This window comes from Synchiropus splendidus, chromosome 10 (genome assembly GCF_027744825.2).
Source record: "Synchiropus splendidus isolate RoL2022-P1 chromosome 10, RoL_Sspl_1.0, whole genome shotgun sequence".
Lineage (NCBI taxonomy): Eukaryota > Metazoa > Chordata > Actinopteri > Syngnathiformes > Callionymidae > Synchiropus > Synchiropus splendidus.
The window spans coordinates 11209751-11224289 of NC_071343.1; the positions used below are offsets into that span (position 1 = coordinate 11209751).

General features: G+C 44.2%; 1 protein-coding gene and 1 long non-coding RNA gene across 2 annotated transcripts; one reads left to right on the forward strand and one right to left on the reverse strand.

Moving 5' to 3' along the window:
- Positions 1–273: 273 nt before the first annotated feature.
- mcm3ap (minichromosome maintenance complex component 3 associated protein) lies at positions 274–12463 on the reverse strand. The gene is made up of 29 exons (XM_053877973.1): positions 12366–12463; positions 10801–12176; positions 10079–10332; positions 9872–9953; positions 9659–9800; positions 9347–9540; positions 9142–9281; positions 7751–7948; positions 7085–7353; positions 6846–7008; positions 6623–6780; positions 6326–6552; positions 5973–6232; positions 5769–5869; positions 5481–5612; positions 5158–5271; positions 4928–5080; positions 4430–4627; positions 4276–4344; positions 4012–4146; positions 3258–3411; positions 2883–3123; positions 2725–2822; positions 2150–2540; positions 1753–2031; positions 1438–1567; positions 1137–1322; positions 901–1051; positions 274–696 (listed from the first exon to the last, which is right to left on the reverse strand). Exons 2-29 carry the CDS (start codon positions 12155–12157, stop codon positions 529–531), a joined length of 6144 nt encoding a protein of 2047 aa, XP_053733948.1. The 5' UTR covers positions 12158–12176; positions 12366–12463; the 3' UTR covers positions 274–528.
- LOC128766387 (uncharacterized) lies at positions 3595–4674 on the forward strand. Its single transcript, XR_008415986.1, has 2 exons — positions 3595–3649; positions 4468–4674. It is a non-coding gene; the product is annotated as an uncharacterized LOC128766387 (long non-coding RNA).
- Positions 12464–14539: the final 2076 nt, after the last annotated feature.

A 14539-nucleotide genomic window follows, 5' to 3' on the forward strand; every position in this document is an offset into this window, starting at 1 on the left:
ACAACGGGAGATTTGCAAGAAGACGTCCGCGAGGTAACTACATTACCCAGAATCCTCGACCGTACCATCCGAGCGCCGCACGTCGTGGAGCGACATGAGCAGAGACGCAACTGTCCAATCACATTCAAGAAGGGCGTAGAAATGGGCGTATTCCTCCAGAGAGCCATCCAATCAGCACACTCGATATAGTACACGCTACTCGTGTAGCATTAAAAAAAAAAAGAGAATTGAAAACGCATGATTTAAATGTTCTCATTTTATTGTAAAACACAAAAAAAGTTAAAAATTTTGACTTTAACTTGAAAGAAAATTACTCAAACCTACAATTAATTGCACACCTCCATAAGTCTAAAGAAAAAGTTGGGCTGTAATTGTAAAAAAAGACATTTAATATTTAATAAAACTGGTCAACACTTGATCATGATTTCAAGTGTCAAACAATCCACGCAAATGAACTCAAGGTGACACATATGAGAATTAAAAACAGACTTTGGTAACAGAAATGTCGTCCATTGTTGACAGCAGATGTCAGTTGTCAACAATGCTGAGCATTCCACTGAGCTTCAGTCTGCAGGCCATCTCCTCCTGTTGACTTGATCGAATCTTCTGCTCCAGATCATTCAGTTTCTGCATCATGGAAACTGGGGAACTTTTGAATGAGGTGTCTTTCTCGGGTAGGTCATCATGTGCTGCACTCTAAAAAACACATAAAAAACACCCATAAAATCAGGTCAAAATTGAGTCACATGTTCATTGAGGAGATTCGCTGTTCAACATATTTGTTTTTTATGACTTAAAAAAAACTTTCCTTCAGAAATTACAGAGAAGAACAGATAAATTAAGATATTATGCCACAGAATTACATAAAGAAAGCTGAAATTTGTGTGAAAAATAATGTACCTCAGTGAATCTAGAACCTCTGGACCTGGTCTCCCGCAAAGGCCTCAATACAGGGGACGTAGTCAGCAGTGTCGAGGACGGAAGGAAAAGAGATGCCGAGTAGTTCACCAGTGGTTCACCATCCAGCCAACGCTGCAGCTGATCCATTGTCCTGCAGAGAGAAACAGTTAAAGTCCAGCTGCTTTAAAACAACACATACTTCAGAACGGTTTTCATTGTTTGTTAAGGATTGGTACCTTTTATTTTCCGCCTTCTCTTCCTTGATTTCCTGGAGGACTTTGTGAGCCAGAGCCTCATCTGGTGTGGGAGTGTGAGAGATGTCCAGCTGAGGTGATGGGGTCTCCAGAGACTCCAGGACACTATGGAAGAGTTTCTGCCTGAGGCGCTGCTGACTGGACGGAGTCGAGGCTTCAGGTTGGAGTCTAAGAAGGGATTATAATAAATAAAATAACATATTGAGAATCGATAATATAAAAACTTAATTCTAGTAGTGATGAAATGTCATTCATCCACAGTGCTTTTGACACATGTTCTCACCGTCGTCCCTCCAGTTGCTTCTCCTGATGGGTTTGTCTCACAGCTTTGGTCCACTCCTCAGGGGGACTGAAGTCATCTAAGGAGTCCGGCTGAAAGTAAACCAGGACCTCTCCGTCTTCTGTCACAGAACCTTTAAAATAACAGATGAAAGTTAGTCATCAGACTTTAATTTTACACTGTACAATGTTTACATTATACTGTGAATATACACAGAATATTAAAGTCAGTTTAAGTGTAAAAAAATATATACCGAAAACAGATTCAAAGAGCTGAGTTTTGTTAGTTTCAGGTGACCTTTTCAGGAGAGTATCTCACCTTGGCACACAGGCGGTTCAAGGATCTGCCACTCTTTCAGCTTGTGGTCGATGCAAACCTCCACCACTTCCTCCCACGGGATCAGATTGAAGACATCATCCAGACCTTGGTCTTCATCCACCCAGTGATCCAACTCTCCTTGGTAGCGCTTGGCCACCTTCAATCTGACTCTCTCCAGCAGGTTCTCAAGCCGACTGATGAGAAGAGGCTGGCTCTTGGGCGACGCCGGGATTTGCATGACATATTCAGAGATGGTGGCGCAGACCTCGCTCCAAGACTCTAGAGAACAGAAAATGAGAAGCAGTTTTGATAAATTATTTGGTTCTTCATCTTTAAAAATGGTCGGAGAACTGTTCATCTGACAGTTGAGTTTCAGGTTTAATTCTACATCACTGACCTGTTGTAAACTCATGCTTCCACTCGGGCAGCTGCAAACTGAGGATCCACTCCCGGAGCCATGCCAGGTGACGGGGAGAGTTCCAGCCCAGGTGAGGGACGAACTCTTTGTTATCCGGCAGGCAGAACTCGCTCGGCGGCCAAGACAGCCGGGAAAGCTCCGGAGAGGAGACCCCGTCTGCGATGTGCGCTAGGATGGAGTTGTACAGACGAGTGACTGGTGCAGGGTGCTGGGGCGGGAGACCTGCGGAAGCTCGCTCCTGACTGTGGCTGTACACTCTGGGACTCAGCTCTCGACTCAGACTGGCCTCTACAAGCTGTACCAAGGTCTGGCAGGCGAGCGTGACCTGTGGCGGCGCACGAGCCAACAGCCAACGTACAGCATGACTCAGCTAAAAACACAACCAAGACACTGCATCAAAAATGATTTCTCTGTGACCAAAATAATGTGTTCAACCACATTTCAAAAGCACTACTTGAGATATATATATATATATATATATATATATATATATATATATATATATATATATATATATATATATATATAACTAAAATCACAAAAAAGACCATCACCTGTTTTGTCCCTTGCAGATCATTGGTGGACTCCGGTATGAACAGAAATGTGAACTCTGATATCAGACCTTCAACTTTGAGCGTTTGCAGCATCAGATCTACAAATGAAATGTTAAGTTTTTATTTCCCCGAGCATGTGGTTCAAATATGAAGTTTACCTTCTTCGAGTCTGCCAGTGTCAAGCTCATGTCCAGGCACAAGAATGACCAGAGGCAGCGGGCAGTGCCAGGTGTTCGCCTGCTGCAGCTGTTTGAGCTGGAGCAGCGCAGAGAGCAGCGGGACGTCCTGCTCCATGACAGGCAGAGCAGGGAGCAGCAGCACGAGAGCAGAGGACCCCTGAAGCTCACAGCAGCTCTCCATTTTGGTTAAGTTATCTTCAGTTAGTGGACCCCTGGAAGCCTGTAAATGAGTGCAAATGTGTCAGACACGTCCCATTTTAATGGCAAATAAACTCAAAATAAAATCAAAATGCCAGAGTTGTTGTTTGTTTGCATTGAATAGAAGTACATTTGGCACGTTGAGGACAGTCTCACCTTGACGCTGACATGGACTTGGTGAACGTCTTGATCTCTCTCTCGTGGAGCAATGGAGACACACAGTGTTTCCAGTTTCCCATCAACCTCTTGGAGCTTCGGCTTGGCCTCTGGGTCACCACCCAGTTTGACCTCGAGCCAGTTTGACAGAATCCTGCATAACACACAAGTTAACAAGTTGTAAGTTTGTCCGTGCTCTGCACTCATTCCGTCCTATTGCTGCATGTTGCAAATACAGGCCAAACTGAGCACTACCAGCAGACACCATAGAGGCAGTGTTGCTCTTACTACCTAATATGTAGCTTTAATGAGACACGAAGAAGACATAACAAAGGTGGAAATTCTCCGTCCTCCAGTCACGACATGCCTCGGTTTCGTCTTTTGTGCAAGAGGTAGGTTATCAATACTCAGTTTTGGAGTTTGTAGTCATAACCTTTGGACTCTGAAACAAACTCTTGTCACACTTGACCGTGTTTAAATTAATAATAATGCAAAACATTAGCTTTTCAAATTCAGCATGGAACCACCAGATTAAGATGGAAAAGGCTCTGAACAACACTACAATAATATTAGCAACAGTAGCTGCATAAACAAAGATATCTTATGTTGGAGGTGTTTGTGTTGGCGCATTAAAAATCCCTTCAACCAACAAACATGTAGAATCCAGTTGCACACCTTCTCTAAACCCTTCCCTCACAAGTAAAGGGTCAAACTCTCTAGCTAACTATTTCTGAATTGTGGTGCTGTCACTTACTGGTCTGCCGGACTGTCTGCCGTCTCGTGATCACTGGGTAGAAGAAGAACAGCCTTCCAGAAGACTCTGTCAGGTGGGTCATGGAGGTTTTTAGCCACCAATGCAGGCAGATCCAGTGGTGCCCACACAACCTCCCTGCAAACAAAGTACACACAGATGTATAACGCAATGGTGAAGCTGGACTTTACATCTCTGAGCTCAAATGACTAAAATAGGTTAGTGGAAATGACATTTTGTCGCGGGACAGTGGTTAGACAGACTTACTCTAACAGCTGCTGGTAAAAGTTGTGAACCCTCATACGATGAATCACTTCTTGTCGGATTCTCAGCAACCTAAAAAGGCAATAGGAAAATGGAAACTAAAATTAGAATAAAATCAAACAGCAAAAACTAGATGGTGACGTGCAGTGGACAGTACCTGGTGCTCGATAGAGCCAATGTTCCGGCGTTCCCCAGGTTCACCAGACCACGAGCGAGGTCGGCCATGGCAGGCTGTGCTGGCGCGCTGGGTGCCAGTGCCTTCAACTTTGAGTGAGGATGAACAAAACATGGAGCAGCAGGAAAACTCCTCATCTGCCGCTTCAGCTGTCGACGGACTGCCACCACGTCACGCCACCTGTGGGACACATGTTCATGTTCTTTTACTAATAAAGTTTGATCAAACATGTTGCGCCACGGTAACACCGCTTCCTTTACACTGATAATTCATCGGCAGTTTCAGACTCACCATTTCAGAAGACGCATCGAAAAAAACACTGAAGAAAAGGGTGCAACCTAACCAGGATTTCACACCTCTAATAATCATATTTTTTATTTTGACAATTTGAATTTTTGTCTTAATAACACAAGTAAGCCAAATCAAATACATTTTTATATTTTACTTTCACTGAAGATAAAAAAAAAAAAGAGTTCCCACCTCTTAATGTACTTTTGAATACGATTGAGCTCCACTTCTAGGACTTCTTCCACCAGAAGCCCCATCTCGACATCCAACGTCTCCTCTATCACACTGCCACACACCTCTCTAGTGCACTCGGCCAACTGCCGCTCTTTCTCGTCCAACGCCTGCCTGAAGACAGAAAAGGGCTCATGAGCACAACTATAGAACACCTATTTCTTACTTCCTTTAGTCATGCAAAGACTTACTGAATCTCTGAGACGGCAATTTCTTGGGTTGTTTCACTGACAACCTGGTTGATGAAGTCCGTGCAAAGTGTCGAGCTGAACGTATCCAAAAAGGCCTCGTGCTCCTGCCGCCTCCTGAAGGGAAAAGAGGAAACTTATAGGAAGGAAACAATATATTTTGAATCCAGCTAATTGTACGTTTAAAATAGGTGCCTTGGCAACAACAAACTAGTACAATGTGCTATCAGTTAAATGAAATATTTTTTTGAGTTATGTTCATACAAGCAAATAAATGGAATGCAACCACAAAGATACAAGTCATGTACAGAAGGACGAGCTCAGACCTTGCTTCCGCCTGTCTGCGTCTCTCTTCAGCCACTCGACTTTGCTCCAGGCTGATCTCAGTGGTGGAAACTTCTCGAAGCATCTGACCTGTGACCTCACCTACCAGCGATTCCACTTGCACACAACTCTCCCTACAAAGCAAAGACTAGCAGTCAGCAGCTGTCCTCACTGCTAACACAGATTTCACTGTAAACTTTTTTTTTTACACTTTTAGATTGTGTCATCTATGTGTCAAAACAACAGAAATTCAGAAGCTCTTAATGAATAAAATACAATTCTGAACGTACTCAAGAGCTGTATTCACGTAGCTGATAGCATCGGTGGCAATTTCCTTCACACCAGCAGTGATCAGCTCATCGATCACATTGTCCAGTATAGCTGTTACGTCCTGCAAGAAAATATCTCACGCTGTAATGCCAATATCAATGACGTACTACCGATTCATCACAGACAGATGAAGATCATCACTGCCTTTAAAAGTGACCTCTAACCTCATTGGTGTACTCAGGCTCTGGAGGTTTGGGTGGTGGTGATGGTGGTTTCGGAGGAGGAGGTTCAGCAATGGGCTGGAAAAGCTGCGGTGGGTCGGCTTTGTAGGTCAGGCTTTCGAGCGAAGGCTTGGACTTCCCCCCTGCCACCTGAGTTGGAGCAGAAACACCGAAGGCTGCAACGACTGCAGGCCTGACTAGGAGGGCTTGCTGTGGTGAGTCAAAGCTGCTCGCCTCCTCAGACTCCACTGCTTCAGCTGGAGCTGAACAATAGTGAAAAAAAAAATTATCAGAATCAATGATGCCACACGCCCATGCACACACAGATGAGGGGTATATTTTAGTCCTGACAATACCTCTAAGCAAGTCAGTGGGGACCTGCGCTATGCTCAGGGCTTCTCCTCTGTACTTGTTCCGGCTGTCGAAGCTGCAGACTGGTGTGTGTTGTGGGGTATTTGGCATGGGTCGTCCGTTTACTACCTCCCCAATCAACACCTGTTTCTTTGCGAGGGTGACCTGGGACTTCTTCGGAGACAGGGGCAGGTCGGGCTCCTGGTAGTTGACTCGATTAAGCTCCACCATACTGCGGTAAATTTAAGTTTAGACGCTGAAAAGGTCAAGGTCAAGGTCAAACCAGGATCTTTGGTGCTCACCCATCATTGACGATGAGGCCGTACTGCTGGATGAAATGAGTCGCCTCTGCTTCGCTGTTGAACATCAACATCCGGACTATGTCCTCAACCGGAAACAGAGTGGACCGAGGGCCCACCGTGTATGAGATGGCCATGATCTTCAGGGCTGTTGCTCTGACCTGGGTAAACACATTTTCACACATGTTAAGCTCGAGTTATCAGGTTCATGTCAAAACCTTCCCACCTGGTTGAAGTATCTGTGCAGGAGGCAGCTGGCCAAATAAGAAGCTCCTTTCACCAGTTTGAAGAAGAGAACATAGTTGTTGCTGTTGAGCGCTGCAAAGGCACTGACAGCAAACTTGACCTCTGGAGAGTTGCGCACCTCAGGGCGGTACTGTTGGACGTCACTGCTCACACAAGAAGGATGAGGGCGTCAAATACACAGTAGAGTAGTGTCCAACTGTGTATGTGTGTAACATTCACCCTAGGAAGTCGCCGTCATTGAGCTTGATCAAGATACTGTACTGGCGAAACTCAGCCTCCTGGGGGCAGTAGATATCACGGGTCTTCAGGTCTTCATACATTTCCTTCAGGCTTTGCAGACACTTGGTCAGGTTCTCGTTGTTGATCTTGGGGTCAAACGTAGACAGCGACTCCTGGCAGAGGGAGTGGGCACAGTGGACGTGGAAGCGCGTGCACTTCTCTATCAGAGACACCGTGAGGGGGCAGCAGAGGCACTGCTGAATGATGTCCTGTAGGCAGAGGGACCACAAACTGCATTTTAGATTTTAGATTAGAAATGATAAAGACTGCTTTTCCAACAGAATAGACAGAGTTTATATTTTCCTGATTTCACAACAGTTTACTATTAAAATTTGTACAATGTTTTGTAAAAAAATATTCATTTATCCAATTATCCAGACTTTCATCTCTGACCATTTGAATTCACCTATTTTCTTTGTTTTACTTGGGCCTATCTACCAACACAGTCACAAATTTCCCTCTAACAAAACATTTGTTCTGAATTATCTATATATCTGACATATCATATCTATCATATCAGTCATTTTGACTTCATCAGTCACAGGTTTCAATTAAAAAAGTCACAGTTAAAATCTCAACCAACAACTCAGATGCAGCGCCACTTACCTTACGGATGCTGCGAGTCCTGTTCCAGACAAAATCGTACCATTCCCGTGGGTTGTCTTGACCCTGGTCCATGATCTGTGTGATCAAATAGTCCATGGTTCTGCCGAGGACCGGGAGCGGGCGTAACTCGAAGGGCAGTGGCTCCTCCTGGTCAGCTGAGGAGCGGCTGTACTCTTTGACGGCTTTTGCATGATCCACCTACAAATGGAGATGTGATGATGAAGAAACATTTTGATCTACGAGTCATGAGATTTTCGGTAGAAGGTTTAATGGTTGGGAGAATGAAGAGTTCAGAGAGGCTCCACAAGGATAGATAACGGGTACTCTAATTTAAAATAACGACAATTGATGCTGTCAAAATTGTAAAAACATTCTCTCAGAGGGATATTTTGAATTAATCATTTCAGATTGCATTTACATCATGGGTGAGTTTATTTATGCCCAGCTTTTGGCTAGGATTCTTTCAAACGGTTCCACCTTTTTTTGGTTCGAATGTTATATATGTCCTTGACACAGTAGCACAGCAAACATCAAGTGTTGTAGAGGGCAACAAGGACACAGGACAGACTGTTTTCAGCACCATAACGCCGCTCTGCAATCATTGCAAGAACTGGAGAATCAAGCCAGTCATGTCGAATGTGGCAGCATCCTCTGGTGGAAACTCGGATATTTCTGCAGATTTCAGAGTCCACAAAGTTTACATGGAAAATGAGAGGACAGTTATTTGGGTGTGATGTCTAAATATAGGGCCTATAGTTTAATTTAGTTTAGTATGGTTATAGTTCCCAAGATGCCAGACGCCCTGCTAGTCAAAAGCTCTGGATTTACATGAGAATTTTTACATGATTTTTTTGCAAAACCAAAGAAGTTTCTACAATGCCAACGTACAGAAATTGCGCTTGTGACAGGTAATGCAAGAAGCTCGTGTAAGCATCGCGCTTCTGCAATATATAAATGAAATGATATATGATAATAACAGATTCATCTCCAGTTAACCAGCAGTTAGTCCTGTTCAGGGAAGTGGAGAGCCTATCCCAGCAGTGTCCAATTAACCAAGTGAGCATGTCTTTGGGCTGTGGGAGGAAACCGGAGTAACCTGAAAATGCAAACTCCACCCAGAAAGGTCCAGAGCTGAATTCAAACCCTGAACCTTCTTGCTGGAAGGCAGCAGTGCTAACCATTGTTCCACTGTGCTGCCCTAAAATATGATAATAATAAAGCTATATTGCACTTTTCAGAACCTTGTTCACAAAGCGCTTGGCAGGCAGAACCGAAAGTGCATCAAAATTTTTGCAGTACAGTTTCGGAATACAGATTTTTCAATTTTGTACTGCAATATTTACATTTTGCAGTGACAGACAGTGATTTACAGAGATAAAGACGGCACGCACCAGCTCTGTGTCCTGGATGACTTCGAATATGCTCAGCTGGGTCCTCGTTTCCCTCATATAGCGCTCTTTCTCCGGGCACATATCTGGACAAGTCCCCACAAAGCCCTTGGACGATTCCAGGTCTGTTCGTTTGGATCGACCTGAACAAAGACACAGAAAGTGATCTTTCAGACTCGGGCAAATGAAGAAAACTGAAGACACTCACCTTGACGAAGAATCTTGTCTCTCTGCTCCAACAGACGATACTTTTCCTCTGAAGTCTCTGCTACCTGGTCGATGAGCACCAAAAGAGATGTAGGAACTTTTTGTTCAGATCTCGCTGTTTCTGACACTGTCTCGCTCTGAGGTTCTGCATCAAACTGGAGACACTTGGCAAGTGTTGGCTTCTTCACTGGAGTGCTGAGACCAAAATCATAGGAGACACAGCAAACTGACTATTCAGCTTTATGCAAAAGGAAAATACATTTTGATTTATTTTTTAACAAATACGTTTTGTGTTCAAACCTATGTAAGATACCTTTGGTTTCCAGCGACCAAGCTGGTGAGGCCCGGTGGTCTCAGTTGAGGTCGTCTGAGAGGAGAGGATGCAGCTTTCTGTTCCACATCTTCCCGGGTTTCAACCTTTGCAACCATATTGTCAGTTGTCTTGTTTTCAGGACCTGTAATGCCGCAAGTAAAAATGTTAGTGACAAAACTTTAAAGAAGAACTTGAAGGGAGAGTTTGACTTACTCTGTTTCTTTCTTTGCCATAAGAGGAGAAGTTCATGTTGGTGAAACATTTTTCCCTTTTTCTTTGCTTTTGCTGCAGATGCCTGGAGCAGACGAAATTAAATGGAAAAAGAATTGAGTTAAAAGACAGATACACGTCTCATCCAGCTCAGTTTGAATATGAGCACCTGCATGTGTTTAACAAGGCAGAAAACGCAGGTTTACTTACATGATCAGCGAAGTGCACGATGGCCATGTTCTTGGCTGGCTTACAGAAAATCCTGCTGACCTTTCCGAAATGAGAGAAGTGCTTTCTGAGTTCATCCTTCCTGTTGAGGCCGGATGGAATGTTGCGGCAGTTCAGAGCGGTGCAGTCTGTAGGCGACGAGCCGCCAAGGGTTTCTGAGCTCAGTCTTCGCTGGGTTCGTTTTTCTGGAGTCTGGACTTGTCGTACTGGTGTAGTAATTTTAGCAGGATCTGGAGCTGATGCATAAAGAATGGAGATACGACATGATGATGGCACTTGTTACACAAGAGTAAACATTACAACAGGCTTCAACCTTTGTTTTGTCTTCTTTTTTATGGCCATTTTTTTCTGTCTGGCCTATGACTCATAATTCCCAAGATACACGAAGATGTGCCCCAAATTTTCCCCATTAGAGTAAATAGGAGAAGGCTGAGCTGACCTTCAGTCACAGTGTTGCCATGACAACCAGCCACAGAATTAAGAAAGTTTGCATCTCTATTAATGCATGCAATGACAGATGCTCCTGTAACGCCTCACATGACATCCACAGACTCTGGTATTTATATAGTATGTGGTTTATATTTCCTTTCCACAGCTTTGGTATACAAATATCACTGTCTTCCTTTTCAAAAATGTACTTAAAAAAATTAAAGCTTTCACAAATACCTCACATATAACTAGATTTATGGATTTTTATGTCTCACCTGATCCTGTTGGTTTTTCCTGGTGATCTCTGGTTACTGCTGTCATCACAGGTGAAGCTACAGGGAGCTCACTCTTATGGTCTTTCTCCTTCTCTCCTAACAGCGGCGGCGGCTGACGACTCGGCTCTTGTCCCGCCTTGCCACTCAGCTCTTTTTTAATTCCACTCAAAGCCTTCCCGAATAATCCTGCTGTGGGCCCACGGGTCCTCATTAGCGGTCTCTTTGGGGGCTGCCTCTGTTGATCTGTATCTGCCATTTCATTTTGTTTGGCAGGGTCTCGGGCTGGACTTGTAGATATGGCTCCCTCCTTACGTTTGGTGCCTTTGAAGGGAAATAAATTGGTGTCTCCTTTGGCCTCAACATCAAGCCCCTTGTTGGATCCACTGGTTTCTGGGTTAACTTCACCAAAAGCAGAGGGGGCAGCGTTTCCTCCTCCAAATAAAGGTTTAGCTGCGAAGCTGAAAGACGACGGGGATGTGGGCTGTGTGGTTGAACTCTTTGAGCTGGAAGGAGCAGCAGGCTGAGAGAAAGTGAACTGTGGAGTACTGGTTAGACCTGTAGTAGTTCCAGCTGTGAACTGGTTGCTTGCCACAGAAAGAGATGGTGCCGCTTCTGGTTTGGAGAAGCTGAAGCCTGATGGTGCAGCCTGGGCTTGAGAGAAGCTGTTTGTGCCAGTCATCATGGTGCTGCTGTTGGTCTGAGAGGCCAAGGTGCCAAAGGTTGTACCAGCAAAGGAAGTAGGCTTTGACGGGTTGGTGCTGGCATTAAAAATGGGTTTGAAGACGGCTTCATTGGCAGGTTTGAAACTAAAATCTGAACCAAAGCCTTTATTTTGATCTTGAGTTATTCCAAAGACATTGGTGTTGGCGCTTGTGGTCAGCGGTTTGCCAAACACAGACGACCCAAATCCAACCGAAGAGCCCGTTCCTGAAGAAAATTGACCATAGGGGGGTGGTTGTTTAACAAGTCCTGACGCCTGCTGCCCAAACGTGGGGGTCTGCCCAAAAGCAGGGTTTTGTCCAAACAGAGAGCTCGGGTTGTTCGGCTTCGTGGTTCCGAATGCAGGCGTGGAGGCACCAAATCCCGAGCTACTCATTCCCACAGGCTGTCCGAAGGCAGGAGTCGGGTTTGCTGTTGTAGACGACAAGCCCTGTCCAAAGATGGAATTCCCACCTAAAGTGTTCTGTTTTAAACCAGTGGGTTGACTAAACGCAGACGATGAAAACAACCCCACCGCTTGAGGCGGAGTGGTGGACGTTTGCTGGCCGAAAGTCGGAAAAGCTCCCGCCTTCATGGTGTTGCTCGCCGCCTGGAACGCTCCGGGCTGGAGGCTTCCAAACGGATTAGATGGATTCATGGTGATTTGGACGGGTGTCCTAAAGTGAACAAACGTATATCAGATATATCCATGCAGATGAGGGCATCAAAGTCGCCTATCTATTCTGACATAAGTACGGCAGGCAGATGATAAACAACCGTTAGCAGTTGCTACTTTAAAGAGCGAATGCTGATAATTTACTCTTAAAGCTAAATGACAAATTCCTATTTTAGGTTTATTGCCTTACCTTTAACACTTCGGTTGACGCGTTACGGGCTCATCATCACAAGTTTAAAAACAAATAATAAAAAAAAAATGCTGCGCACACTTCCGGTCCGACCGGAAATTGGCACCCCTAAAACACGACGGTACAGTCAGTTCCAGCATATTCAGTATTTCAGGATTTATATTAAAAATGTTTAAAAGCACGCATTCAGTTCAATTAATCTTTGTTTATAACAAAAATAATAATTAAAAGATAATACCAGAAACAAGTACATAATGCAAGATTGTGATTGTGAAGATTGATGTTCCTTCCTTCTTTTTTCTTTCTTTCTTTTTTTAAAAGTCGAGACTATTAAATCGATGCATTTACAATAAGGTGCTACAAGGACAGACTTTTATTAGACATAGAGAAACATTAATGAACTTGGGTGGGACTGTGTTGGTCACAAAGGTCAACGTCAAAAACTCCCTCAGTAAATAGTGATAATGCACATAGATAGCATGCACAATGTAAAAAAATAATAATAATAAGGGCAGAAAAATTCCACTCTTGTGACTTTATATGACTCAAGCCATTATGAAGAAAGTGCACTTGTGAAGATGGTTGTTTGTGGCTGATCCATCATGTAAATGTGGGTAGCTCCGTGAAAAATTCACGGGAATCAAAGCACTCAATGGACTTATTGGAGGGAATTAAACAGATTAGATGAAATATGGTGGATAGAAATTCCTTTTTTTTAATTTTGAGATTCGTCAGGTAGACAGAAAAATCAATTCCTTCTTTGTTTGGAGTGGGTGTGTTGGAAACGTGATATTTTACTCATTTATTGACAATGTGTTAACGATTACTCTCACCCACCCTTGAAGGTCAAAGTGCAGAAATGTGCTGATGAGAAACCAGACGGAGGACGGGAGCAGGTTGGGTCGGAGGCGAGGCGTCACATAAAAGGAGCCAGCAGTGGGCAGCGACTGTGGATCAGCACTTCTGAACACGGTGAGTGTCAACACACAACTGGCCCGAGATTATTTATCATCTGCGTCGAAATATAATCTGATTTTTCTCTTTCAAAAATCGAAAGCTTCAAAATGTACCCGAACCAACAAGGTAAACAAAGCTAAATATGCTTTCTGAGTGTGCTTTTATTGGTGGATCATAACCAGTTTCTGTCTGTGTCTGAAGGAAACCAGTACCCTGGTTACCCAAACATGCCCCCGCAGATGCCAGGGGGTTACCCTCCTCAGTATCCTCCAGGTGCAGTGCCTCCAACCTGCCCCCCTCAGCCTCACGTTCCTCATGGAGGCCACCACGGAGGCCCACATGTAGGCCCTTATGGCCAACACGGAGGGCACCACGGAGGGCACCACGGAGGACACCACGGAGGGCACCACGGAGGGCACCACGGAGGCCATCCTGGAGGTCATCATGGACACCCAGGGGTCCCCCATGGCTCCTGCCCAGGACAGGCCCATGGTCATCACGAGCATGGACACAAGCACAAGCACAAGCACAAGCATAAGCACGGTCACAAGCACGACAAGAGCCACAAGAAGGGAAAGTCCGGGGTGAGTTTGGCATCACAAGTGTTTATTTAAAATCCTGCTCAATTCTGCTCTATGAGATTTTTACATGTTCATTTGCTTTCTACATGTTTTTGAATTGCAGTGAAAGCCACAATCTTACTTGATTCTTAACACTGTGAAACTGTTCTAACATTACTTCCAGACACAATGTAAATCTAAATCTGAGAAAGAGTATCATGGAATGAGCTGGCTCATCTTCATTTGATCACCAGAGAAAACAAGCGAATCATTCCAAAACAATAATCCAAGTGTATCAAACATCAATCTTAACGACAGAGTTGCTATCTAAAAACAATACAATGGACTTTCTCCTTCAATATAAGGCACATGGCAACATTTATTGCATGACCTGGGAGACACTTTGACTGAGCTGTCTTTTATATCACAACCAGACGATAATAATCACAGTTCCATCTGTATTCAGGCTCACACATTTACATGAGGAAACCATTGTTGCTGCACCTAAAAATATTGGGTCCAAAAGATCAAAGCTGCCAATTGAGGTGGAACATGTAGATATGTGATATAGATAAACGTACAAAACCTCACAGTTTGACAGGAACATTACAACCAATGTGTCTAGAAACACCATAAACTTTATCCCTGTGGTGCACC